This window comes from Fusarium subglutinans (genome assembly GCF_013396075.1).
Source record: "Fusarium subglutinans strain NRRL 66333 chromosome Unknown NRRL66333_c0000076, whole genome shotgun sequence".
Classification (NCBI taxonomy): domain Eukaryota; kingdom Fungi; phylum Ascomycota; class Sordariomycetes; order Hypocreales; family Nectriaceae; genus Fusarium; species Fusarium subglutinans.
In genome coordinates this window covers 179,919-206,588 of record NW_023502139.1, presented here as the reverse complement: position 1 = coordinate 206,588, position 26,670 = coordinate 179,919, and the positions used below count along the sequence as shown (strand labels likewise).

At 51.1% G+C, this 26,670-nt stretch overlaps 13 protein-coding genes across 13 annotated transcripts; 5 read left to right on the top strand and 8 right to left on the bottom strand.

Annotated features, from left to right (window-relative positions):
* Window positions 1-677: 677 nt before the first annotated feature.
* On the bottom strand, window positions 678-2,288 carry FSUBG_6852 (signal recognition particle; the record flags this gene model as incomplete). The annotated part of the gene is made up of 2 exons (XM_036685095.1): window positions 678-2,168; window positions 2,211-2,288. 2 exons carry the CDS (start codon window positions 2,286-2,288, stop codon window positions 678-680), a joined length of 1,569 nt encoding a protein of 522 aa, XP_036537704.1.
* A 271-nt stretch (window positions 2,289-2,559) lies between these two features.
* FSUBG_6851 (flavin-nucleotide-binding protein) lies at window positions 2,560-3,363 on the top strand (the record flags this gene model as incomplete). Its single annotated transcript, XM_036685094.1, has 1 exon — window positions 2,560-3,363. The coding sequence occupies one exon, from the start codon at window positions 2,560-2,562 to the stop codon at window positions 3,361-3,363; it is 804 nt and encodes a 267-aa protein (XP_036537703.1).
* A 1,826-nt stretch (window positions 3,364-5,189) lies between these two features.
* On the top strand, window positions 5,190-6,272 carry FSUBG_6850 (alcohol dehydrogenase (NADP+); the record flags this gene model as incomplete). The annotated part of the gene is made up of 1 exon (XM_036685093.1): window positions 5,190-6,272. One exon carries the CDS (start codon window positions 5,190-5,192, stop codon window positions 6,270-6,272), a length of 1,083 nt encoding a protein of 360 aa, XP_036537702.1.
* A 413-nt stretch (window positions 6,273-6,685) lies between these two features.
* FSUBG_6849 (uncharacterized protein) lies at window positions 6,686-7,412 on the bottom strand (the record flags this gene model as incomplete). Its single annotated transcript, XM_036685091.1, has 2 exons — window positions 6,686-7,291; window positions 7,338-7,412. The coding sequence occupies 2 exons, from the start codon at window positions 7,410-7,412 to the stop codon at window positions 6,686-6,688; spliced, it is 681 nt and encodes a 226-aa protein (XP_036537701.1).
* Window positions 7,413-8,037: 625 nt separating this feature from the next.
* On the bottom strand, window positions 8,038-8,830 carry FSUBG_6848 (filamentous hemagglutinin; the record flags this gene model as incomplete). The annotated part of the gene is made up of 2 exons (XM_036685090.1): window positions 8,038-8,336; window positions 8,380-8,830. 2 exons carry the CDS (start codon window positions 8,828-8,830, stop codon window positions 8,038-8,040), a joined length of 750 nt encoding a protein of 249 aa, XP_036537700.1.
* A 556-nt stretch (window positions 8,831-9,386) lies between these two features.
* FSUBG_6847 (porphobilinogen deaminase) lies at window positions 9,387-10,391 on the top strand (the record flags this gene model as incomplete). The annotated part of the gene is made up of 1 exon (XM_036685089.1): window positions 9,387-10,391. One exon carries the CDS (start codon window positions 9,387-9,389, stop codon window positions 10,389-10,391), a length of 1,005 nt encoding a protein of 334 aa, XP_036537699.1.
* Window positions 10,392-10,427: 36 nt separating this feature from the next.
* FSUBG_6846 (glycine cleavage system H) lies at window positions 10,428-10,977 on the bottom strand (the record flags this gene model as incomplete). Its single annotated transcript, XM_036685088.1, has 2 exons — window positions 10,428-10,825; window positions 10,869-10,977. The coding sequence occupies 2 exons, from the start codon at window positions 10,975-10,977 to the stop codon at window positions 10,428-10,430; spliced, it is 507 nt and encodes a 168-aa protein (XP_036537698.1).
* Window positions 10,978-12,109: 1,132 nt separating this feature from the next.
* On the top strand, window positions 12,110-12,847 carry FSUBG_6845 (uncharacterized protein; the record flags this gene model as incomplete). The annotated part of the gene is made up of 1 exon (XM_036685087.1): window positions 12,110-12,847. One exon carries the CDS (start codon window positions 12,110-12,112, stop codon window positions 12,845-12,847), a length of 738 nt encoding a protein of 245 aa, XP_036537697.1.
* Window positions 12,848-13,449: 602 nt separating this feature from the next.
* FSUBG_6844 (uncharacterized protein) lies at window positions 13,450-14,577 on the bottom strand (the record flags this gene model as incomplete). The annotated part of the gene is made up of 3 exons (XM_036685086.1): window positions 13,450-13,863; window positions 14,065-14,206; window positions 14,381-14,577. The coding sequence occupies 3 exons, from the start codon at window positions 14,575-14,577 to the stop codon at window positions 13,450-13,452; spliced, it is 753 nt and encodes a 250-aa protein (XP_036537696.1).
* Window positions 14,578-14,738: 161 nt separating this feature from the next.
* FSUBG_6843 (uncharacterized protein) lies at window positions 14,739-14,975 on the bottom strand (the record flags this gene model as incomplete). The annotated part of the gene is made up of 1 exon (XM_036685085.1): window positions 14,739-14,975. One exon carries the CDS (start codon window positions 14,973-14,975, stop codon window positions 14,739-14,741), a length of 237 nt encoding a protein of 78 aa, XP_036537695.1.
* A 982-nt stretch (window positions 14,976-15,957) lies between these two features.
* On the bottom strand, window positions 15,958-16,410 carry FSUBG_6842 (uncharacterized protein; the record flags this gene model as incomplete). Its single annotated transcript, XM_036685084.1, has 1 exon — window positions 15,958-16,410. One exon carries the CDS (start codon window positions 16,408-16,410, stop codon window positions 15,958-15,960), a length of 453 nt encoding a protein of 150 aa, XP_036537694.1.
* A 6,528-nt stretch (window positions 16,411-22,938) lies between these two features.
* Window positions 22,939-24,292, bottom strand: FSUBG_6841 (uncharacterized protein; the record flags this gene model as incomplete). The annotated part of the gene is made up of 7 exons (XM_036685083.1): window positions 22,939-23,043; window positions 23,290-23,470; window positions 23,682-23,739; window positions 23,785-23,874; window positions 23,929-24,017; window positions 24,064-24,129; window positions 24,186-24,292. The coding sequence occupies 7 exons, from the start codon at window positions 24,290-24,292 to the stop codon at window positions 22,939-22,941; spliced, it is 696 nt and encodes a 231-aa protein (XP_036537693.1).
* A 607-nt stretch (window positions 24,293-24,899) lies between these two features.
* FSUBG_6840 (uncharacterized protein) lies at window positions 24,900-26,044 on the top strand (the record flags this gene model as incomplete). The annotated part of the gene is made up of 2 exons (XM_036685082.1): window positions 24,900-25,047; window positions 25,230-26,044. 2 exons carry the CDS (start codon window positions 24,900-24,902, stop codon window positions 26,042-26,044), a joined length of 963 nt encoding a protein of 320 aa, XP_036537692.1.
* Window positions 26,045-26,670: the final 626 nt, after the last annotated feature.

Below are 26,670 nucleotides of genomic sequence, written 5' to 3'. Positions count from 1 at the left end.
GCAATTGTTGTGCATTTGATTCGGGGGTTCATTACCGTCTGCGGTTTTATGTGTGTCTGAGAATCCATGAAGCTGTTGGTTCACCCTGGTCAATTCAAGCCGGCGGTTAGATGCGACCACCTCGGCCTCCACCAATCAGGGCGTTCACTTTGTTCTATTTCTATCAGCTGAGATTGCTGCAGATAATTGATCAGGACAAGGCGCTTGAGGTCATGCCCACAAGTCACCCGTAGAATATAGACCAATGCCAGGGTGGAACAGTCCCATGATGAGTTTAGGGATATCATCATAAATTTAGGTAAAGTTTAATAAACTTATATCATATACTACTCTGCATATCAGTAACTGGGCACTAATCGAACGTCGTGCCAGTAATGTCGGGAAGAGGTGTCGTCTACGACCACAGTCAATACACTGCATCCTGCTGAGATCCTTATGATCGAACCCGAGCGGAGCGAGAAAAGGCCCTCCGCCAGGAGCCCCCGGAGGGATATCGTCATGTTGCGATAGACAAGGCAGCGTGGAAACAGTAACTCGAGACTCATCAAACTCAATAGACACATCGGAAGGTCAGGAGCTTTGCCCTGAGGTCAGGGTATCTTCAATTTTGAGATGCGTATGCTAGGTAGTCGACAGGGACAAAAGTGACTGGCAATCGTATTGCATTTGAGGCGTGCTCACCTTCGACCTCTTCCTGCTGCAGGGGGCATCCCAGGCATGCCGCCGCCGCCCATGCCCATCTGCCTCATCATAGCCTGCATATCCATACCACCGGGCATGCCTCCTCCTCCTCCGCCGCCGAGCATCTTCATCAAGCTGCCCATATCGGGCATTCCGCCTGCACCGCCGGCGCCTCCCATGCTCTGTAACCTCTTTTGCATGGCTGCTAATTGCTGTGCCTTGTTTCCTCCGCCCATAGCCTGTTGCGCTCGTTGCATGTTCTTCATGTTTCCGCCCATCTTCTTTGCCATGCCTGCCATCATTCGTTGTTGGGTGAGGAGGTCCTCGACTTCGCGTACTGATGTGCCGGAACCGCGTGCGATTCGAGTCATTCGGGTGGGTTGCTCGATGAGGATCTTGCCGTCCGAGTCGAGTTCCTTGTCGGTCATGGAGTCGCAGATGTAGATCATCCGCTTGAGTTTGGCGCCGCCTTCTTCGTCGTCCATGCCCTGCATCATGTTGCTCATGCCGGGGATCATGCCGGCCATTTTGGAGAGGGGGCCCATCTTCATGATGTTGGAGAGTTGGTCGCGCAGGTCGCGGACGGTGAAGATGCCCTCCTGGATGTGCTTGATGGTGTCTTTTTGGTTGAGGTTGAGGCTCTGCACGTGCTCCATGAGTCCAGCCATGTCGCCCATGCCGAGGAGTTTTTGGACGAATTGTTGGGGGGCGAACTTTTCAAAGTCGAGCATGTGTTCGCCGGTACCGATAAAGACGATGGGGGTGTGCGTTGCAGCGACTGCAGAGATGGCACCACCGCCGTGTGCGTGGCCGTCGGTTTTTGTGATGATGATGGCTCCGAAATCAGCGGCCTCTTTGAACGCCTTGGCTTGCGACTCTGCTTGTTGACCGATCGAGGCGTCGAGGACCATGATAGTCTCGTCGGGTTTGATGGCTTCTTGGATGTCCACCATCTCCTGGAACAGGGCAGACTCTTGTCGGTGGCGACCTGATGTATCGACGATGATGACCTCGAACCTCTCCTTCTTGAATTGGTCAACACCAGCCCTCGCAACCTCGGCGGGATCCGTTTCTGTGAGGGAACCATAGTAGGGGATCTTGGCTTTTGTGGCGTTCTGCTTCAGCTGGTCGAAGGCACCAGCTCTGAAGGTATCGGCACAGACCAGACAGGCCTTGAAACCTCTTGACTGGTAGTGCCGCGCGAGCTTTGTACACGTTGTCGTCTTTCCCGCACCCTGGAGACCAACAAACATGATGACATTGCTCTTTCCCTTCTTCGGTCGGAATGGTTCGGCGTGGGGATCGACGAGTTTGACGAGTTCGTCGAAGACGGCTTTTTGGATGAGGCGTTTCTTGTTTACGGCGGGGGGGAGTTCTTTGAAGTTGACGGTGGCCTTGATGGATTTCCGTAGTTGGCCGACGAGTCGTACATTGACGTCTGCCTCGAGCAGAGCGGCGCAAATCTCCTTGAGCATGCCATCGAAGGCCTAGACTGTTAGCGGGGAAGGCAGCGAGAGCTGGAGACGCACCTTTTCGTCGAGATTTTGCTCTCGGGTCAGGTTGGTGACCGCCGCGTTGATGCGACGGCCGAGATCTTGAAGAACCATGGTGATTTGATGCGACTTTGATGTCGCGGGGTATCTTGATGATGGAGAGTGTGGCCACAAGATGTGGAGGTGGGGTTGTCGTTTTTCCGGCCCGGGATGCACCCGGCTGCAGCTAACTTTGAGCTAGAGGCTGTCTTATCACGCGAATAATTACCATTCGGGGCAGTTCTAGCCTGTGAACAGATACGGATGGCTATATAAGGTGACCTATGGTGTTGTAGGAATTGTAATCATCGTCAAAGTGAATCAATCATCGTCAGAGTGAATCAAAATGGGCCGTCATAATCTTCAGTACCCCAAAGACTCAACAAATACCATCAAACGGTACAAGGTCCACGGGGTTTACGACCTCGAGACTGTTCATAGTATCGTCAATACATGTCCGATTCTTCATGTATCATTCAACACACCCTCTCAGCCGTTCCCGGTCGTTCTGCCAATGATAGGACAGCTGGGGTCGTTTGACCGGCCGAGTTCCAGCCTGCGAGACCCTCTTGAACTGTATCTCCATGGATATGTGTCGTCGAGGATCATGAACTTGGCTCAGACATCTACCGTCGATGGAGAAGAGATTCAGGGAATGCCCGTTTGTGTTGCTGCATCGCACGTTGACGGACTCGTCTTGACTCTGGCGACGTATTCGCACAACTACAACTATCGGTCCGCTGTGATCTACGGATACGCGACTACTGTCAAATCCGATGAAGAAAAGCTGTATGCGATGGAACTCATCAGCAACAGTGTTGTGGCTGATCGATGGAACCATACACGACAGCCTCCGTTGGCGTCGGAGATGCAGAGCACGAATATCCTCAAGATCAAGATCACTTCGGCAAGTGCCAAGATCAGTGCGGGATCAACGACGGATGACAAGAGTGATTTGGAGAACGAGAGTCTGGTGAATTCGACGTGGACGGGTGTGCTACCTGTGTATCAGACCATCGGAGAGCCGATTCCGGGCCCGTATAACAAGGTGGACGTGCCTGAACATGTTGCCAGCTTCGCAAAGGATACGAATGATGAGAAGAAGCAGAGATCTTTGGATGCGGCAAAGGGTGAAAGGAGGGCGACTTGACTGTGATTCATTGAGTTGGCTATGTCCCTCCGGGGGCTCCTAGCGGAGGGCTCGTCCTCGCTGCGCTCGTATAGTGATTGATGTTTTGACAATTCATGATTCTCAACCAGCCTATGCCCAGTCCATGAACTCAGAATACGATATCCATTCTTTGCAAACTGTGCACGACGCTGGCGAAATTATCGCCGGGCCATCTCGTATTCATCGTACTCATCTTGACAGTAATGAACCGGAGCAATACGTTGCACTCAGTGCACATCCTAGCGGTTTCGCGGTGCATGAAGATATCGTCGTCTTTACTTTCAACTACAGAACAAATGGTGGGTCGACTCTGGCTTGTGAGCCTTGCTGATGAGACAGTCTTTGGGTTCCCGAACGCCCCGGGCAACCCTGATTCAGAGATTAACCTCGGCATATATGATCAACAGCTCGCTCTTGAATGGGTCCAGCGGAATGCTCGTGCCTTTGGTGGTGATCCGACGTCACCATCTGGGGTGAATCTGCAGGCGCCATGTCTGTTGACCTCCATGTCAACAGATACACATCTCCATTCCGTGCCGCAATGATCTTTTCTGGTCAGATGTCTGCTGGATACCTCGGACACTGCCAGTCATCACGAAACTTCATACTGGGATAATCTGACAACTGTTGTTGGCTGTCGACGCCAGACCAGCTGCGGTGTATGAGAGGTGTATCAGCAGATACTCTCGCCAACGCCATGAGCACAGCAGGAAGCGCTTTATGCCGATAACCGACAATGTCATAATACTGAGTGACAGATCTCAGAGATGGCGGGACGGAGATGTTGCACGAGTAGCTGTGCTCATGGGGACTGTCGCTGAAGACGGTAGAGCACTCATCAACAGAAACATCTCGCTCGAGACATTCTTCGGGGCCTATATCTCTACCGCTCATCAACGAAACCCAACAGAGGCAAATTATTGATGCTTACCCCAGTCTCAAGACCGAGTTTGACACTGCTGCGGCAATATATACAGACTTTGTCTGGCAATGTGTAAGTTCACATGCTCCCGGCTTCAACGCTAACACATCCAGCCTCAAGCTATTCTCGCCAACCTTTCAGCTTCCGTCAATCCAATACGGCGATTCTGCTTCAATGCCTCGGCCACAAGTCTCTTAGATGACAAGTACTGCTGGCTTGGCAAGTTTCACGGGTCAGACGTCCTCCTACTGTTTACCCACCTTTGACGCAATGTCACAACTCTACACATTGCGGAGTATCTTCGAGGAGTTGTGGGGAGACTTGTCAGAAACCCACAAGCTGGACCAGGTTGGCTGTTGGATCGAGATATGTTGCGAACCTGGAGATGTTGGACGGACCCAAACATCAGGGCCTTCAATCATCGACCAAACAGCGCTGGATCAGAGATGCAGCCTGTACGAGCCGATTTAGCCTGTCATCGAGGAGTATGTATTAGTTTAATCGGATTTATCACGTAGGCCCCCGAATACTACTCAATCTCGTCGCAACTTCAGTCGCCAATCTCGTCTACGTCATTTGACCCACGGTTCTAACACGGCCACTTATCTCAACTTTTACCCAGATTGCATCTCGATCGGACTATATTTCGAGAAGCTTACCCGATTGAGTGTAAATGGAGACCAAAGATTCTGTAAATGCGATATCTCACCGGAGCTTTTATCGCGGAGCGTCATAGACACTGGACTCAAGACGTCATACAGAAGATTGAGAACAGACAACAGAGGAGGCGGAGGAGACGAGAAGAGAAGATATAAATACTGCGAATAGGTAGAGAACCTTGATAGATCAATCACATTAATTAATTCGCCAATCATCATTCACCATGGGCTACCCCGATACTTTTGAAGGCTTCTGCGTCGACAGCCCCAAATCATGGAACAAGTTCCAAAAACAAACCCTCAAACCCAAGACATGGGGCGATCGCGATATCGACGTCGAGATTGAAGCCTGCGGTGTCTGTGGCTCAGACGTGCACACCGTCACCGGCGGCTGGGGCGACTTTGAAGGGCCTCTCTGCGTCGGCCATGAAGTCGTCGGCAAAGCTGTCCGTGTAGGCGACAACGTCAAAGACATTAAAGTTGGAGACCGTGTTGGCGTCGGTGCTCAAGTCGCCTCGTGTCTGGAGTGCAAGCTCTGCAAGAACAAGAACGAAAACTACTGTCCCGACATGGTGGACACGTATAACTGCACTTATCCGGATGGAAGTGTTGCGCATGGTGGTTTTGCATCGCATATCCGTGCTCACGAGTACTTCACCTTCAAGATTCCTGATTCCCTCAAGTCTGAGCAGGTTGCGCCTCTTCTCTGCGCGGGTATCACGACCTACTCTCCCCTCGTGAGGGCAAACGTCGGTCCTGGAAAGACTGTTGCGATCGTCGGTATTGGCGGTCTCGGACACATGGGTATCCAATGGGCAAAAGCACTCGGCGCTGAAGTCTACGCCATGACACACTCCCCCTCAAAGGTGGAGGATGCAAAGAAGCTGGGCGCAAAGGAAGTCATCGTCACAACGGATGAGAACTGGGCCGACAAGTACAAGTTCACCTTTGACTTTATCCTCAACTGCGCCGACATGACGCACACGTTTGACATGAACGCTTACATGTCTACGCTCAACATCGGAGGAGAGTTTCACAATGTCGGTATCCCCGATGAGCCGCTTCCTCAGGTGACTGCTGGTACATTCGCTGGCAATGCTGGTAAGATCACGGGCAGCCACCTGGGCAACCACCAGGAGATGGATGCTATGCTCAAGCTGGCGGCCGAGAAGAACATTGTTGCATGGGTTGAGACAATCGATATCTCGGAAAAGGGATGTGCTGAGGCTGTTGAGCGTGTGAAGGAGAACAAGGTGCATTATAGGTTTACCTTGACTGGGTTTGAGAAGGTTTTCAAGAAGGATTAGTAGTAATGTAATAACAATCACGTACTACCCTATTCTGAGTATTATCATGTACACCTGTGATCCATTCAAAGAGGTCTAGAGGCAGTGAGAAGTGATATATTTGTGAAATGAGTAGATAGTGCACTTGGAGCAATACACTCAAGATTTAAATGAAGAGTGACTAAACCCAGCAACAGTCCTCTGAACTTGGGCTAGACTTAGCCAAGTATTTCGTCGCTTCGGATCGCTTCTAAGATTTCTTGGCCCTAGAGCATCAATAACACGTAAATCTCATTAATCGCACTCAACATCACCGTTTCACGCGAGCGCAGCGAGGAAGAGCCCTCCGCTAGGAGCCCCCGGAGGGAACAGCAAAGTACAATTTGTCAACTTTAGACATTATCTCATTGTATTAACGTGGTATCATGATCTATTTAAGCGCCAATGGCCTTGAGGATGGCCTTTCCAACAGCGTGGGCGGACGCAGGGTTCTGTCCAGTGATAACCTGTCCATCGACAGCCAGCTTCTCTGCCCAGTCGTCAGCCTTGACGTACTTGCCGCCAACACGCTTGATCTCGTCCTCGAGGAGAACGGGCATGGCGCTGGTCAGCTTGACGGCCTCCTCCTCGGAATTGCTGAAGCCGGTGGCCTCGCGACCCTCGAGGAGAGGCTTGCCGTCGACCGTGACGTTGACAAAGACGATGGGGCCGTGGCAGACTGCGGCGACGGGCTTGCCGGCCTTGTAGAACTCCTCGATGAGCTTGATAGAGGTCTCGTCGTTGACGAGGTCGAACATGGGGCCGTGGCCGCCGGGGTAGAAGATGGCGTCGAACTCGGAGGCCTTGCCGAGGAACTGCTTGAGGGGGGTGGTCTGCTCCCAGAGCTGCTTCTTCTCCTTGAGGAACTTTACGGACTCCTCGTCGCCCTTGAACATCTCGACGGAGGCTTGGTCGAGGGGTGCTTCGCCGCCGGCGGGAGAGGCGACGGTGATCTCGACGCCGCTGTTGACGAGGTCATAGTAGGGGTGGGCGAGCTCGGGCTGGCGGTGGTTAGTTTGGGGTTTCGTGAGTGAGTGGGTGGCTTACCAGGTACCAGCCGGTAGGATGTCCATTGTTCATCTTGGACTGGCTGGTGAGAACGACGAGCACCTTGGGAGCCATTGTGTATGAATTGGGTATCTGCGGAATGTGTGGTGATGGGTATTGAGTGAAAGGGTGAGTTTACGGTTGATATGAGATGAGTTATGAGATGAAATGCTATGATGAGACAAACTCTAATGGATGACGCACTCACCTTTATACCACATGCAGACGTCGTGCTTCTCCACGCTTGGACCCTTGCAGTCGGGCCAATTCTCTACCGTTTCGAGCACCTTGACAAACTCTTCCGTTCGGCTCTTGCTGCGACTGACGTCAGACTAACGGGCCTAGCCGTCCATTCTCGGCACTTAACCCCGTGTAGCGCCGGCTTTTGTGTGGGGCAGGCCGGGGTCACGTACCCGGAGCGGCCGATTCGAGATTTGTATGTACCGCTGATGGACGCTCATGGAAGAGAGGGAGGTCCACTTGATGTGTAAGCTGGCATTCTTGAATCATGCGATTGTCACTTTGATGCAGAATCAGATACAATGAGAGGTGAGATCCCTCCGGGGGCTCCTAGCGGAGGGCTCTGTCTCGCTGCGCTCGTGTGCAGTCTTGTTGGATTGGACACTGACATGAAGCTCAATAGCATGGGTCAATTTGGATCTAACAAAAACACCAAATGAGTGACTTCCTCCACGATTACCTACATCCAGAAGCCGAGTGGATTGGTTCCTCTGACCTTATTATCCTTCCCATCACCCTTGCCGCCCTTGCCAGCCAACGGGGGAGTCTTGCATCTTCCTCTGTAGTCAGGCTTGACAACGAGACACTTGTCGCAGCCGCAAAGAAGCTCGAGATGGTTTCCGATTTTCTGGCTTGGCTGGTCGCATAGGCAGATGAACAGCGCATTGTCTATGCTGCTGGTTGGTGATTCGCCGTCGCATTTCACATTGGGCGTGCCGCAGTATGCCTGCGAGATTTGATCCTCATTCCACGGGTTGTCTGTGGTTGTTAGTGTTGAACATCGGGGGGGCTGTAGACGTACCCATGCCCTTGAGGACTGAAGAGCAGTAAGTGTAGCCGCATTCGCAGATTGGTCCCTCGGGAGGAGGAGGCTCGGCGGTTGAACTCGGAGGTGGAGGGGGACTTGGGTCCGGAGGAGGTGCTGGGGCCGGAGTAGCTGGGGGAGGGACAGGAGCTGGTCCGGATGGAGGAGGTGCAGGCTGAGACGGAGGTGGCGGAGGAGGGGGTTGAGACGGCTCGGTGGGAGGGTCAGCCGGGGGATCAGCCGGAGGAGGGACGGGAGGAGGAGCTGGAGGTGCCGGAGCTGGGGGGTCAGGGGGAGGAGCAGGCGGCTCAGAGGTTGAGGGGGGACTTGGAGCTGGGTCAGGAGGAGCTGGTGCTGGATCAGGGGGAGCTGGGGCTGGATCGGGAGGAGCCTGAGGCTTTGCAAGGGCTAGAACAGCCAGAGTAAGGATAGTAAGTTGAAACTTCATATTAACGAGTGTTGGTGGTGATGATGTGAACTGCTTCCTGTCTATTCTTATTTATATCGCTGCTGTTTGTTATACAATGGCTTGTCCTACTCATCTATCCTTCATCTTTCTTCGTCTGTCTTCGTCTATCTCCTCCCGAGCGCAGCGAGATAGAGCCCTCCGCTAGGAGCCCCCGGAGGGATCTCACATGCCTCACATGCTTCAAGGTCAAACGTTGATGCCAAATACCCGTTGCTCCGTCTGCCGAAGTGTTGCTCAAGCCGGCACTCGCTTGTTACTCTTGCGTCGCCCAGCTCAACTCCATACGTGCTAGGAAGTTATTTAATGTTACTTTTACGCTTATCCGAGGGTAACCATAGCCAACAAATCGGGTACCATGCGCAATAACTCGTCATATCGGGGGTCGAGATCACGATCACATACATCCACATTTACATCATGAAGTTTCCACTGCGACAGTGTTGGACCCCGCACTGTACTGCCCCACCATCGTGGAGGAAAAGAGCGTGCGCCTCCATGGTACGGGTCGTCATCCTACACTCGTCAATCAACAATCATGGCCGAATCGCAGAGAAAAGGCGTCGTAAACGTCGGCACGCGAAAGTCGCCTCTTGCACTGGCGCAGACGCAGATCGTCGTCGATGCGCTCAAGAAGAACTTTCCCGACCATGAATTCAACATCCACAGCATGACAACGACGGGCGACCGTGATCAGAACACTGCGCTCTACAACTTTGGAGGGAAAGGTCTCTGGACTTCGCAGCTGGAGGAGAGGCTCGTGAACAAGGAGCTCGACATTGTTGTTCATTCGCTCAAAGACATGCCGACGGTTCTGCCCGAGGGTTGCGTTCTCGGATGTGTCACGTCCCGCGAGGACCCGAGAGATACACTCGTGATCAAGAAGGAATTGCAGGACAAGCACGGCTGGAAGACGCTGGCCGATCTGCCGGCCGGGAGCATCATCGGCACCAGCAGCGTTCGGCGAATTGCGCAGTTGATTCGACGTTACCCGACGCTCAAGTTCAAGGACCACCGAGGAAACATCCAGACTCGTCTACGCAAGCTCGAGGAGGACCCCGACCTGACCGGTATCATTCTGGCCGCGGCAGGTCTCCAGCGGATGGACCTCGGAGACCACATTACACAGTTTCTAGAGTCTGACAATGGCGGTATTCTGCATGCTGTCGGCCAGGGAGCGCTGGGAGTTGAGTGCCGAGCGGATGACGAGGAGGTGATTCGGTTGCTCAAGACGATCGAGAACGAACAAACAGCTCTTGCGTGCGAGGCCGAGCGGGCACTCATGAGGGCACTCGAAGGCGGCTGCAGTGTTCCTATCGGCGTCGAGACCAAATGGGTTGACGACAAGTTACATATGAAGGCTACAGTTGTCAACCTTCGGGGTGACCACGGCGTCGACTCTGACATAACAGAGCCTGTCAAGACACACGAGGAGGCAGACAAGTTTGGGAGGAAGCTTGCGAATGCTCTGGTTGAACGGGGAGGCGGTAGTATTCTTGATGAGATCACTAGGCTCCGACAAGTCCCGGAGACGGTCAAGTAGCGTAGGGACTGCACGGCAGATCAATGCCCTTGTATTCTATTCAGCTCCAGCAAAAGCCTTGTAGGCCTCGGCATCCAATAGTTTCTCAAACTGCTTCGCACCCTCCTCATCCACCTCGACCTTTGCGATCCAGCCGCCACCAGCGCTGTCGTCCTCGGGCACCTTGTTGATGGTCGAGGGCTTCTCCTCGAGGGTGTCGTTGACTTGTAGGACTCGTAGACGCACAGGAGCGTTGATGTCGCTGGCTGACTTGACAGACTCGACGGCTCCGACAGCGTCGCCTTGCTCGACCCATGTTCCGGCCTCGGGCAGTTCCACGTAGACTACATCTCCGAGCTGCTCGGCGGCGTACTCAGAAATTCCAACGAAACCGTGCTTCTTGTCCGCAGACAGATCAATCCATTCGTGGTCTTTGGTGTATTTTCGAGCAAGGCCTGTTTGGTTAGTGTCGTCATTGTAGCGATCCAGCGCACATACTCAGTTTGGTAGACGAGAAGGCTCGGATCGGCGTGCGGATGGCTGCGCGGGGCACAATACCCCTGGCCAGAGGGGCTGCAGCGCGTAGGGACCGGGAAATTGAGGCCATGGTGATGATGCTGATGGTGATATCAAAGTTCAAGCTTTGTCGGCATCATGCGGAGATGGGCCGAGTGGATCGGAGGGAAGCCGACTTAGTCAGCATCATGAAGTTCACAGCAGTCTACAGCACTCCATCAATTCTACAGCAATTTCCGTGTGCCTTGGAATGTGATTTCAATTAAGGCACAAGGCTTGCGCAGTTAAACAAGACATGAGGAAACATTGGTCCAATCGGAGATATCGACGTGGGGGTTTGGAACACTGTTTACTTGGTGTTTAGTGCCAGCGACTCGCCTGTTGGGTATCCCTCCGGGGGCTCCTAGCGGAGTGCTCTTCCTCGCTGCGCTCGTACTACGATATCATACAATTACATGGTTGCTATTATTGCAATATTGACGATTTGTTCAGCTGGGACGGATCAAACGCAGTTATTGCGCAATCTCAGCTGGCCATACACCGAATCAACCAATTACTTGCCCAAACGCGTTGACGCGCTGCGCTACGCTAAAACACCACCATCATCATCACAACATTTCACGCATAAGCAGGGACTAGCAAAGTCTATCTCAAATTAACACAATTGAACTATTTTCAGAACATTTCATCTCAAATACTACGTCCCCTGTTGTGCTGTTAAAATCCGTCCCTCCACTTTAGCCTTGTACCACCAAACCCGGTGCCTTGAAATTCCGTCCCGCTTCTGGCCTAAACAAGAGGCTCCCATCATCATCCTCTCCAAACGTCAGCGCAAACTCTCTGCTCCAACAAAACGCATCGTCCGGTTTCAGTTTGGAACAAAAACGAGTGTCAACGCGATTAGTATTCTGTCGCCGAGGTCTCATTGCTAAACGGCTTGTCTCACGGTTTCACTCTGGTGGCTTTCGACTCCGCCACCTTTCAGCTGCCTTGTCTTGACCTCCCCGCTGCGCATCACGATATCATCACTTGTCAACTAGCTTGATGCTTTGACAGGCTGATCTTTTCTTCTGTCACTCTCTCCGACCACGTTCTCTACCGATTTCTTTCGTTTGCTCGACTCGACTGCTTCACCGTCACCTTGACTCGTCAACCTCGATACCCGTCACACCTTCACGCTGGACGACTACACGAATCCCTCGGCTCCGGCCGAACCTACGACCATGGAACACTTGATGAGTTCACCTCCCCATGAAATCCCACTGCCACCCCCAGGCCAAGACGAGACCCTCGGAGGCATCGAAGAATCTCCCCACCCGAATGGGTTCCATCATCAGCAAAGCACATCCCTCGACCAAGGGCTAGCTCAAAGTCCACGACAAGAAGACCCGTCTACCAGATATACTCCCCCCGTTCAAACCGCACCGCCAATTTCCCGCCCAGCCAGTGGCTTGTCCAACCCCGCACACCAAGCCTACAACGACTATCGACAGGGTTCTGGTGAGCCATCATCCAACGGTCGAAACCACGTTGTCATCAAGGTCGGAATGGTTGGCGATGCGCAGATCGGCAAGACGTCGTTGATGGTCAAGTACGTCGAAGGGAGCTGGGATGAGGATTATATCCAGACGCTGGGTGTCAATTTCATGGAAAAGACAATCTCCATCCGTAACACGGAAATCACCTTTTCGATCTGGGATCTCGGTGGTCAGCGAGAGTTTGTCAACATGCTGCCTCTCGTGTGCAACGATGCAGTTGCTATCCTCTTCATGTTTGATCTCACCCGCAAGAGTACATTGAATAGCATCAAGGAGTGGTATCGACAGGGACGCGGGTTCAACAAGACGGCCATCCCGATTCTCGTCGGTACAAAGTACGACCACTTCGTCAACTTTCCTCCCCAAGATCAAGAAGAAATCTCAAATCAGGTACGAGCGCAGCGAGGAAGAGCCCTCCGCTAGGAGCCCCCGGAGGGAAACCCGACCTTACTGACGGCAACAGGCGAGACGGTTTGCGAAAGCCATGAGAGCTGCATTAATATTCTCGAGTACAAGTCACAGCATCAACGTGCAAAAGGTATGGCCTCGCAGTCGTTGGAGGGTACAGTGTGCTAACTTGGTAGATCTTCAAAATTGTGCTATCCAAAGCGTTTGACCTGAAATGCACGATCCCCGAGATCGAAAACGTGGGCGAGCCGCTCCTTTTGTATCAGTCGGTGTAGTGGACGGAATAACGAGTAAATGTTGAAACTGACAACATGACGACAAGCGACGGGAGAGTCGCAAACAAACCATTTCCTTTGTCATTGCATACAACAACAACTGGATCGTCACTTTTCTTCAAACTTGAGATTACTAGGGCAAATTACGGAAGGGGTCAGGAATCACCCCTGGATAGATAAACATGGGGATTGGCGCAGGACCGCATTAATGTGGCCAGCTTTACCGGTCGGTGGTCACGGCGGGCTATTGAAGTATTTGAGAGATACAATCGAATGTTAATCGTATTAGTGTATGCTAGATGAGATGAATGATGCGAGGGAGTGACGATGTAGTCGTGTTGATTATTGTTTAGTTGTGGATCGGAGTAGCGAATCTAATCCTGCGACTAATTCTCTTCGGAGGTCGTCTATTGATTGTCTGGGGGGTATTGGGATGTTGTGGAGGTGCATGTGAGTCTGCTCGGGGTCCTTGAGCGAAGGATGGTAGTACAGGCGTTTGCCGGCGGGTGCTTTGTGTTTTGTGTAGATCTCGATGCCGTCTCGATAGATGGAGATGATTTCGACGAGCATGCCTCGCTCGAGATTTGGCTTGGTCTCTATGAGTTCGATTGCTTCCTCGTCAGGGACACGTCTGCGGCGGGTGAAGTAGCACATGATGATGCCGAGGGTGGGGTTGAAGGAGATGATGATACTGAGGAGAGGTATGAGTATTGCGTACATCTCTGGTGATGGTTCCATGATGTGCCTCGGGCGCATCTTATATGTGATTCAGTGCGATCCATTTATTAGAGTAGGATACATGAACCTTTTCTTGAAGTTAGGAGGAGATGGCTTATATTGAAAGTCTCTGTGGGTGAGTACAACTTTATTCATTTGTACTTGACCAAGGAAGGATTGTTCTGTGATTTGATGGCGTGTTTGATCAACGCTGGTCGTCGAGAAATTGGGAACAGTTACATAGGGAACATTCTTCTTGATCATTTTGAGGTCCTCGCGGGCTGTGGGCTCGGGTACAGTCCAACGCCGTTCGCTCACAGTTGGTGTACTTTTCATGATACCGTGGCTCTTGAAACATGACTTTAGATATACCTTTGTGTGGCTCTGAACTTTGAGTTTCTGTGAAAGGCTTTAACAAGGATTCATCACGAAAGTTCAGAGTCTGGTTCACGATTGGACAAAGGTTTGGCGAATGAGTCTATTCTTCTTTTATCTACTCCCCTAAAGCTAGCATCCTGCATTTACTCACCATCAGCGAGGACTAGCCTCCACAGACGACAGTTCATGAGCCTCCTCGATGTCCCGGAGCCTTCTCTGGCGACAACAGATCATAATGGACCAGACGAGCATGATGCATAGAATAGTACCAGAGCAGATGCCAAGAATGAGCCAGGTGGTCATGTAATCGGGCAGTGCTTCGACATCCTTGCGGCGGACGAGAGAGAGGGAAGCTGAGAGGTTAGAGTTGGCCATTGTGATGTGTTGATGTGATGAGGGTGATGGGAGTGATGAGGGTAAAGTGATGGGAGAGGGTAGTAGTTATATACTGCTGTGAATATGCTGTTCTATGGTCATCATCCAGTGTTCATGCAGAGTGTTCTGAACCGTTGGTGAACAATCTGCGTGTCTCTTGTTCACTGGCTCTGACTCTGCACGCCCTGCTCAACATCCTTCCCCTTAAGCCTTGCCCGTCGAAGTCGAATGGTCCTGGCGATAAAGTACCAGGTGGGCGGTACGATAAAGAGAAGAATGATGCCGCCGACAATACCCATGGTGAGGATGCTGTCGCTCTTGGATTGGGGGGCATCGTCTCGGCGAACGGGCCAGGAGAGGAAGCCTCTGAAGGAAGCTGGGAGGTAAGAGTTGGTCATGGTTGATGTGTGGATGTGAGGATGTGATGTGGTGGTCTTGTGATGTTGAGATGAAGACGATGCAGGAGGCTTTATGCTGCATCTTGTGTGTGAATGATTCACTTGTTTGTGCTCATCGTGTTTGAACAGTGAATGTTCGTTTACAACATCTTTGACATTGTGAACAAACCCTGCGATGCAGAGGGCAAAGCGGTGATTGCAAAGAACAGTGACTGTTCAACTGGTAGGGAATAAAAGTAGTTGTGGCTATTAATACTCTGTTCCATTCATCAAATAAACACACAAACAACCTTCAACATGTTCACCTTGGCTTGCTTTGTTCTTCTCGGGCTCATTGTTCTAGCCTGGATAGTATCAGTCTGCTTAGCAATGCGACAACAAGCGCGACAGAACCACCGAAACTCTCCAATGCTGGATCCGGAAAGACAGCTGAGAAACTCCAACACGTATGCATATTACCTCAGGTAGACTCACACTCGAATTCAGTGGCGGCGGCGGCGGCGGCGGTTATATCTTTTGGACATTCCCCATCGGATGCTTCGGGTACCTGTGGATCCCCTCCATCAGCATCTCCAGCCTCGACTGGCTATTTCCTTGCAGCCATTTCCAAATCAAGAGAGCTTTTCTCACGAATCTGCATCTTTCCGTTCCCCACAGACAGACCAACCTAACGGGCCGCATCTACTGTTCCTGAAGATCTGGTGGAGGTGCAGGGTTTAGTGCCTTTACGTACGGATAACCTCAACTGTGAGTATGATGTGAAACGATGGCCACCGTCGAGACTTTATTCTAGACTCTAGTTTAGTCTTGGTCTACCCCCAATAAAATAAGACCCTTGTCCTGTAATCCATCACTCCTAAGAAATGCCAACTCAAATGACACCACAACGCCGTTCATGAAAAGGAAATCAGCGCGCTAGCGATAACAAAATTTGGAACAAAGTCCTGAAACAAATCCTGTCCATGCAGGCAGAGTCGAATATTCACTTGTCGTCCTTGTCTCCCCATATGGGAGCGTTGAGAGGCTTGCTGACACCAAAGCCAACACCGACGGCAATGCCGACGACGAGGAAAATGATCAACCCCTTGACGATCCATCGATTGCGTTGGCTAAGCTTGGCCATGCAGGTGCAGCGGTTCTTTGCCTTTGCGGCCTTGGCCTGTTGTTTCCAGTGATCTTTTCCGGGCCAAACTTGGCAGTCGGTCTTTCTGGCGAGAGGGGTGCTCGATGTCTTGTGCATGCATGAATCTGATGTTCGTGTTGTGACCATGGCTTCGATGTCGGTGTCGAAAGGGTTGAGTTTGTCTGTTTGGGGGGTGGATGTTGTGCTGATGCGAGGGGTTTCGGTTACGGACGCATTTGTGGCAGCTTTCTCGGGGATTGTGAGGTTTGTCTCGCCGCTTGGGCGGGAGAGTTTTTCGTAGTTTGAAGGCATGATGAGGCGACGAGATGTCCAAGGTTGATTGATTCAAGTTTGAAGGATTGGATGAATTGAAAGCTGTCGCGGTTAGTGACGCGTGGCTATGGCTGGTGTGACAGTGACACCAACGGCTGGTACATACTTGAGTGAAACCAAGGTTGGGATCTCTGCGCAGTTGGATGTAGATGAATGCGAATGAATGTAGATGCAAGAGATGATCCTCAATCGGCAAGGAGTGAAGGCAAGTCTTTAGAACATGGATTGATCGTCGTTCAAGTCCGTTCGGTGATGGGACGCTTGGATTGGTTATGATGGGGCAAGTAATAAAGCCAAGAAAATAGAAGAGAATCAAAGAGGATCTCCCAAAGAGACGAGATTGCGATGGTTAAGAAGAAGACGGTCGAAGCAAGGGAGAGTGAAGCGATGGGGCCCGAGAGAAGGAACCTTGTATATGAGTTCTTTCTCAACACACGCAACGCAATGCAACGCCACTGATGGAACAAACTCTCTCGCTCGACTGACCTGACTTCCACAAAAGACGTAGAAGAGGAGAACAGGAGCACAGCAGACAGCAGACAGAGACATGACAGAGAGGGAACCCCTAACTAATCCAAAATGAACCAAGCCCCCTGCACATTTCAACGCTTGGGCCCGAACCGGGTGCGCTAACTGCTGGCTTGCCGCCTTTGGGCTTGGTGGGAGCTCCCAGCTAAACGAGCTAGGTCCAGCGGGGGTCCCCGGCTGGGCTAGCTAGGCCATTGCTACGCTCTAGATTGCTCCAGGACCATCACCATTCAATCGAAACATGGCATCACCAATCAAGGTTTGGTCCGTCTGCATAACACGCGGCTGTCCACAAACACAACACATGCACAAAAAATATCACAAAATGCACTGCCTACCTTGGACAGAGACTGTAACCGAAATCCCTCAGATAGCAAACCAACACCCCCTCAGACTTCAGATCAGATCCCATGTGGCACGGCTGCATGTCTCTAGATCGATTCCCACGAATAACACCTCCATCCCTTCGAAAATGGCTCAAGTTTATCTAGTGATTTACCCGCATCCTAATGCTAATTCTCGCCGGCGCCACCAACATGGGTTAATCGCCGGCTCTTGGCACTGACTCGCCAATTGCACTTCATTCAAGCTGTCTAGGGACTCTAGGCTGTGCCATAAGAGTATCTCTCCGCAAAGCCAAGAAAGATTATTCTTCTTGGCAGCCGAGATGCCGTGATCTTGTGTTCAACTATCGTCCATATCACGCCCCCAACTGATGATTTGGTCAGTGGGCTGTCAATCATCTGGTATGACTTCACACATGACAGATCCCGTTGATCAGGAGTCAGCCAGGAACAGGCACAAGGTTTGGCTTCAAACAGCGGGAGCAAAGCCACAGAATTCCTGTCCTGAATAAAGAAGCTTTCCACAATGTTGATGTGTTTGTCGCCACGATCGAATCTGATTTCATGGTTGTGCTATTCGTTGTGTTTCAATCACGGCACAGCATCCACTTGTGTTTTGGAGTTCCGTGTATTCTTATCGCACTCGGAATCGTGTCCGTGTCTAGCAAGAAATCCGCGTATAAAGATTCGGCAACTGGATCGCACTTCATCCCAATCTCCGCGTATAATAGATCCGATATCACAAACTCAGTCATTCAGATTTACGTACCAGATGCGAAATATCCCAATGCAAGTGAGGAGTTCTTCAGTTAAAGTCCAGAACCTGGTCTCTGCATTTACTGGGGTCCCTGCATTAGCTTCCATTGCCAAGGAATGGATAAGAAGAATTCTAGACTTGAGTTCGTGGTGCTCAGTGGCGCTGTCATTGTGTTGCTGCCACTGATAGCCGTTTTTCTTTACCAAAAACGGACTTGAAGTTGGAATTCTCATTGTTCCTATTGCCACTTTCGAAGGTTTGATGTGATACAGTCGGTTCAGCCGATGACGATAGTGACACTTGGTGGCAGGACGGCAGTTGATTGAACCACAGTATTCGGATTTACCCTTGATACGAATAAGTGGTGACAATCAAGTCTCTCCTGAGTGGGGGACTCAGTGATCCCTGTCGGGGTGTTTTATTGCCCACAAATATTGGTCTAATTTGAGATCAGTGCCACAGCGAGACCATCATGCAAGTTGATGTCAATCGAGTGCATTTTCTCAAGGTAGTCGTAAGTGCCGGGATACTGATCTTCAATTTATTCGTCGATTGATGCCAGTCACTTCGGTGTCGATGTTTAGAATGCAATCATCCCTTTGTGGTTGGTCCTCCATTAAGCCCTATAATATCAGCGCATGAACTCGCCTGAATGATCAGCGCGAATGTGCACAGAGATTCGCCAAAGGTTTGTTTGAAGCATCAAATTGGAGGCAATGCATGCCAATCGTGGTGTCTTGACGTGCACCGTATCGGAAAGTGCTGCCGTTGAAATCTGTGTTGTCTAAGGTCGTGTCGTTCTTGTATCAACGTCGTACCTACATATCCAATCAGTACCTTCGGCGAAGGTGAAGTCGCCTGCAGTTGGGCAACATGTGCAAATGAGATTGAAGAGCCCGGAAGTTCTCACTGCAATGGCCAGCGCTGGATGGCGAATGACTGCTCAAAGAGATGGTTCGATGCATCGAATGTGAGCTTTCGGGTGTCCTTTGACATTGCATGAGGCAGCCCGCGCGGCAAATATTTGGGGTATCAGTCAGCGTCCTGAATGCTGGTGAATCCAATACCTGGAGACTTGGCTCGGCTTGTGTCATGTCAGTCGTACCGAGAACTACCACGCGCACCTATCGGTTTCTGATGCCTCTGGCAACGCCCGGAGACAGGTAACAAGATCCAACAGCGCATACGGAACGACTGAGTTCGTGGCTTAGGACGCAAATCTCAGCTCCAACTTAGCTTGCTGACATCGTATGTTGGCACTCAATCGGCGTTCTTCAGTTATGGCGGTTTGGTGACTTGCAGTGGCAGCCAGAACGGTGTAGAGTGTGGACGACATCGTCGTTTGACCTGAACGGCGCAGACTCGATGAGATCTCAGCCCCATGAATGCTGGAAGAGCTGACAGAACCCAATGCGTAGATAAGAAGACTGAGTTTGGTATCAAGATGCGAAGCTATTCACTTTGGCCCATGCTTGACGCCAGCGTAATTATAGGCAGCCAGTGTCCCAAACATCTGCATTGGTTGGTGATTTACAGACAGTCGAAGCGCTCCAGTGATGGAAGGTCATGCCTTCGCCTGATCAGGCCAGTCGGCGGAGTCTCTGGGTCGTCAAATCGATGGGCATTGGAGTCTTGCTGAGTGTGCAATGCAGCCTACTTATCTGGTGTCTTAGCCGTTGTGCTTGGATTGCAAGACAACCTTGGTGCATTCGTGGAATCATCGTGCCGAAGGGAAATCGTACGGGCTGTCCGAATTAGAGACGATCTGCCATCTTCGTCCGGCACTATATTATTAACGTTGCGCTCGAGTTCATGCAGACTGCTCGACCTGGAAGCCTCTAGATTGAGTGGCGTGTATCTTCAAATGCGACCCGATTCGACTGTCGAGACTGGTTAACGGACCAGAGTAGCCAAGGACTCACGAGATCAAGAGATCAGGGGTGATATTGAGGTTGGTATCTCAAGCCAAGGCAGAGTGTTCAGCTTGATCGGCCGCCAGTTTTGTTTCGGTGCGAGTTATCAGCCTTCCCCATGCATTCGAGTCTCAAGAAACGAAGGGAAACGGTTGGAAGCTATGAGTTTCGTGTAAATTGACAACATCCTTGGTTGTAATAGACGCCGCTTCTTCACTTGAGTCGTCCCGAAAAAGTCTAGTCATCAAGTGCGCAGACCGCAAGGATGGATCTAACATCTTGAGCTGAACTGGAGTGGTCAGCTTGAGCAAGCTTACCAGATGTATAAGCAGCGGCGCAAGTCAGCCTCTGAAACTTACAGAGATTGTAGGGGTGCAGATAAACGAGGGCCGCATGGACAATGGGTTCGAGCAGCTATCGCTAAGAGACCATAATTACACGGCCCTATCACGGAACCTGGGAAAGGTTCAACGACGGGCGTAGGAAAGGTCGGCGGCTGCTGCTTCATGGGCAGGTAGACTCGTAGTCAATTCCAATCATCATGCCAATCGACTGACCGTCAGTCTATCCTGCAGAATGAATAGGGTTACGTTTATCTGACTCAACGGTTGAAGTTCAATGTCAAGGTCGAGATTGCGGAGGCGGTGGTTGAAGGGAACCTCTTCCTATCAGGCGTCAAAGTCTAGACATCTCAGCACCCTCCAGGTTTTGGGTGTGGACGGCAGATGACGTATCGGAAGCGGTAGATGGCAGAACAGGGCAAATAATTCAGTCGAGAAACGCTGAATGGCCCTATACACTTGGTGCCGTCGTTGCAGCTCATGTAACTCGGAGATGTTGGCATCGTCAGCATTGCAAACTTAAAGCAGCAAACACATGCCTTTTCCCAACTTCTTTTCAGTTTCCATGACACGTTCTAAGCGGGTGGGAGATAATTAGGTCATTTGCCTTGCTCTGCGAACGTCCGACATGAAATCGGAACCCAAGGTGGCTAGAGGTCGAGGAGTCGTTACTCGACGATCGTTCTCATCCATGCATATCATCAGCATTATACAGGATTTCCAACTTTTTGTGGACTGCACTCACTGGCTGTTCCATAAACATTTGGGAAGCCAATGTCGATTGCCGTGGGTGACTTTGACTTCGTGTGGTGCTTCGAGCAGGTGTTGGGGCTGATGCAGAGTTTCGCAATAGCTTGCGTTGAACGTTCGTGGAAGATTCATGGTTCCAGCGGCCAAGATCTGTTTTTTACCGGCTTCAATTGTCTGATATGGTCATTAGATTGTGCACTGACATTCATATGAGGTCGGTATCCATCATTCAGCATTATTCAGTTCCTTCCGAGGTCAGCTGCAGGGTAGAATTATCGACAGATTCTGGTGGTTCGGGATCGTTTCATGTTGGTCGTCGCCATGCCTAGACATATCATAAGTATTCTTCAACAGCAGTTACAGGGTACACAGAAGAGTTGAGTAGTTTGGGCCGCGCTGATGGTAAGCTTCGAAAAAATTGTGATTACCTGCTGCTTTCAACCTACCCTTAGTGCCTCATGGACACTGGGGAGCTTGTGATACAACGGCCACAAGTCGATGGTCAAGTCGGTACTTGGAAGCAAGTGTAGCAATTTGGGTGCTCATTTCTATCAGCCGACATCGTACCAAGGCAATGTGAGAGCCTCAGGAACACTTACAGAGTATCATAGTGCAGTCGTCACCGGCACTGCCATGTGCCATGGTCCAGGACTAATGACGAATGTCACGCCCTTTTGACTGACTCTCGGTGCCTGTTCGTGGCTACTCGGCGGAGCGAAGACTCGGAGACCTTCTGATGCAGCGATTAGATGTCAGTCGTCAAGTCAAAATTCGTGACCAAGTGAAAGACTGTGTAAACCGCATGTTTATCTGTTCCAGTATTATTCAAGCCACTTGCACAGTATGGTCAGTGTAGTCGATATTCCCAACTCGAAGTCGAAGCCGATCGCCGAGGTCCTCTTCAACATACCATCATCGCCCTTCAAGGTTTCCAAGGGCAAAGGCTAGAGAAGTGTGTCCGGCGCCGGTTGGTCGTTGGTCGTAAGGTCAATATGCGTAGTCCGAAGCTGTGGAGGCCGCCTGTCCATCGATCAAAATGGGGGTTAAGGTATCATCGACTCTCTTTGGCGACTGAGACCGAGGGATTATAGGGTTGAACATGTTGCACAAGTCGGCGAGGAGCATCTTTGATTCACTAGGCTGTTAGTACTGAATTACGCTGACCCTGACCCGCCTCTGGTCAAACTTGACGGCCCGGACATCGAGAGCTTCTTGAAGGGGCATGAGAGTTCAATCATCGTTCCGAGCTATACAAGCTTTTGGGCACCGAGTTGATATCGATCCCTTGCGTGATGTCACCCTCAGCACCGTGGGTTTGATGGTCCCACAGAATTGGTTTGTGTCTTGCATGGCTGTTGAATGTCAGTCAACATGAAGAAGAGAAGCCCAAGTTCGGTGGTATCGTATTTGTGTCGCCACTGGGCTCTGGCTATCGTTAGCCCCTTCGTCAATTGAGGTCGAGGAAGCCATAATGAGGGTTTGAGCAGCCCGCAAGGCACATGGCAGTTGTCTGGGCTGACTGGTGGTGGTAAGTGTTGTCATCCTATCAACGTAGGTATGTCCAGAGACCAATCGATCGCTTAGAGTATATGGGTGTCGTCTTTCTCGTATGTTCCATTGAGCACATACGATCATGACGGCCTTTCGTGCGAAATTTGAGTCGGTAGGAAATTTGTCGTCGATCAAGCAACTGTATCTCATTGTCAACCCCCCCGAAGAACATGGCCCTAGGTAGGGCCATGTGGCGGGGTTACTTATAGTAGATCTTCTCAGAAGCATCATTGAGGGTCGCCTGTTAATCGGCAAGTAGCTGAATTCACTTGGGCTGAAAGACGAGCCAAAGTTGAACATGGTTGGATTGGGTATGTCTACATCTAATCAGCGCATTCCCCAGCGACATCGAAAATTGTGGCAGCACCTGCAGCAGCCTGACATGTGTAGCCGACATGCTTGGAAGGGGATGTGGGTTGTTTCTCAGACTGTAAAAGTTTAGCTGTAGCCAGGTGCTTGCTGCAGCGTTGTGGGCCTACTCCCTTTCAAACGCTGGTCATGAGCAGTCCTTATCTCTGTGGTCATAAGGCCAGTCACAGTTGTTCGAGTTTCAAAGAGGTGTTGCTGCATCTCATCAGCATCCGTCCAGGCGATACATCGGGCAGTACCTCTGGGTCGAGTTGCTAATTGTCAACAAATTGGGTTAGATGATCACACAGAGCGTTTCCAAATACCGCACGGTCTGTATCGTCAGTTAGCCAGGCGTTCTGGTTTGATAGGCGTGGAACCTGCCGACAAAGTTGAATGGCGGAGGTAGGGCTGGGAGAAAAGCGACTCTGTAGCGGAGTCAGGATAGCATCAGCAACGGCTCGGGGGGCGAGGATATTGGGTGGCTGAGCCAAGGTAGCCTTTGTCCTGTGAAGCGGTTTGCTGTATTTGCAAGAGGGGCAATATTCGAATAGCGAGCCGTATGGGTTTATTCTCCTCGACATGGACAGCAGCGTCATCGCAGACACTCTTGACTTCGAAAACGGGCAAGGCATGAAAGCATTCTCCGTTGCCCTCAGGGTGCTAAGTTCTGTGTGCTGTTGAGTTGTCAGCCACAGGCCTCAACTGCAGATAACACCGGCGTGCAATAAGGAGTGAAACGGTACTGATACCTTCTCTGGGGTTGCAAAAGTAGCCTTGGACTGTTAGTATGTGAATATATGGTGGCCGGGCAGACTTACATAGCTTAGCCATGGCCGAGATACCACCTGTTTGAAGAAATTTGAGATGTTTCGAAGGGAACTTGATGCTCTGATCAGCCAAGACCCTAGCTATGCCAGGTCAAAGAAGCGCTCTCAGTCCGCTTGCCTCAGCCGCTGATGCACGAGCAGTCATCCTGGGAGAGGGGCCAGTCGTGTCGGCCATGGAGCAATCGAAAGGGCAGGTCTGAGTCCCATCAGTAAACTCCTCGCAACTAAAATTGACGGCAGTACCTCGATTTCCGTGACCTCCGCGTTCACATTGTGAGCTGGTGAAATACAGCGCTCTCAGTCTCGCCGTCATCTGCTCGAACGTCTATCGTCATCCTGGTACTCAAGTCAGCTCATGATCTTGTCTTGAAAGGGCTGTCCTGCCGGCAAACCTCCGATCGTGCTCGTAAGCGTAACTCAACCACAACGCTTGGGTAGTGGTAGTAGGTTTGCTCTTGCCTGATGGCGTATCAGGATTGCCAGCTTGGTTGTCATCCATGGCAATATGATCCTAGTGCAGCTCAAGTCAGTGTGCCGTGAAGTGAGCTCGGAAACTTTGCCGCAGTCTGTGGCTACCAAATCGACATTCTGCTTGGGAAATGATGGATCAATTGAAGACCGGTGATGATTGGTGGCAGACAGATGATGGGAGTTATTGTCGGGAGGTGGAACATGAATGATGATGAGAGATGGTGTCAATATTGAGGGTATGCCTTGTGAATGAGAGCCCAATATTCTCGCTTGTGAAGAGTCAGTCGAGGAATGGTGATAGGATGATGACGGGGGCTGATGATGTGTTGATGAATTGATGGATGGAGATGAATGAAGCTGGATAATAGGTGGCGGGTGATGAAAATCGAGGATTGAGTGGTTCACAATGAGCTCCTGCCATTTCATTTGCTCCCATGACTTTGCTGTCCCCAGGAAGGCATCACCACGTTTCCAGGAAGTGACGCGACAGTGTTCACCTGCCGTTTGCATGCGCTTCACTCAACAATTCTCTTCTCATCACGCCCCTCAAACTCTTCATCATCTTCACACTTTTATCACTGCATTATCATCATTCTTTTCCTTGCCCTTCGCCGCCTGTCGTTTCACTATACACCATGGAGAAGCCATTCGCTGGACAATGGCTGTACGATGATAAGGATCTCGCCCCATGCAACATCCTATGGGAAACATTTCTCTGCCCTTGCATTGTTTACGGTCGGTCCAAAAAGAGCTACGAGGATGCTCTCGACAAGGCGTTTGAATGTGATTCACCCCCGAATGGTCGTGTCAGATTCAATATCAGCAAGAAAGGAATCGTCGACACACAAGAGGAATACTAGTCGAAACCTCTGAATAACCCGGCCGTTTCTCTCCCCTGCGTGCAATTCGCTGCCTGCTTGCCTTGTAAGTGTCCCCTTGCAAGTCAAACACTCTAACATTTCTAGTATATGGTGGCTTGATCTCCAATCTGCGTACCAAGGTTCGCGATCTCTACAACATCGCAGGAACTCAAAGCGAAGACAATTTACGGGGCTGCTGCTATCCATATGATACCCTCATTCAAATCGAGCACGAGCTCATCAATCATGGACATCATCGGAGACGCTCTTGCTGTGGGTATGAGACCGAACCCTCAATGACCACATCCGTGAGCACTTCTAGATCGCACAGCAAGGTCACCACTTGTGATACGGAGCCTGATGCAAGCCTTCCATGTATTCCCGAAGGTTCATCCGAGTGCACGTCTCCAACCTCATCTGCAAGCAGCCGAAGCAAGTCCCGGGAGAGGTCAATCGCTCGAGATCCAGTGGCGCCCACCGATGCAACGCTTGACCACAGTCACGACCTCTCCAAAGATCCAAAAGGACCATATCGAACCAACGCAACTCACCGGTTGAAGGATGACACTTCTGCTCCTGTGTATCCTCCTTCAATTCATCAACTTCGAACCGATACAAAGGCGCCTGCCAGTCCACCTGCAGTTCATCGACACGATTTGTTTCAGGACGCAAGCGAGACGAATGAGACCCAAGCCAATCACGACATTGGATTCGATCAAGTTGCAACCTACCGAGCTAGTCCTGATCATCTGCTTCGGCAAGACGAAAAAACGCCGGGAGCATTTCCTTCAGCTCATCATTTGCACCACGATACAGTGGTCCGGACCAAACCACCACGACAACACATGTTAGAAGATGATGAGCAAGGCCCGAGTAGGTCGGGAAATCCTGGGCCACACCATCTTCATGAGGACAAGTGAGGAGGACGAGGAAAGCGGCGACGTCAAGAGGCCAGACAATGGAATATTATTATGATTCAACCTCAGACACGACTGTAGTATTATCACTTCATAGGGGCTTACAATAGATATATCTCAACTGTAACCATATGCGACCATGGCGGTAGTATTGTGACTTGAGCATTGGTGCGTCCTACGGTCACATATGGTCTCTGAGTTGGCAGGCTATGCATGCGACCAGGTCAAATGAGTGGCAAACGCCGAGCAAATGTTACTGTCCCGCCTCCCAGCCTCCGACTTGCAGCTCGATGCATTGGCGTTGCACACAAGTATCATCGAGAGGGGTTCGACACGGACACGACGCGAGAGATCGCGGGTGGTCTGGCCTTTAATAGTGACAAGCCAGGATAAAGTTACACTTAACAGGGACCCGTTTCAGTGGAGGCAGTAGCTGGTTGGCGATCGGTGAGATCAGCTGAAAGACGACGACCAATTGAAATTCCGTGTCTGCCAATGTTGTGATGAGACCATGGTCGCATATTGGCGGCCATGCACATAGCTGGCTGGGTACAACGAGTTCGGGCAGACGACTTGGGCATTGAGTTCAGGCTTGTACAGGCTCACAGATCAAGGAACACGAACTCGCG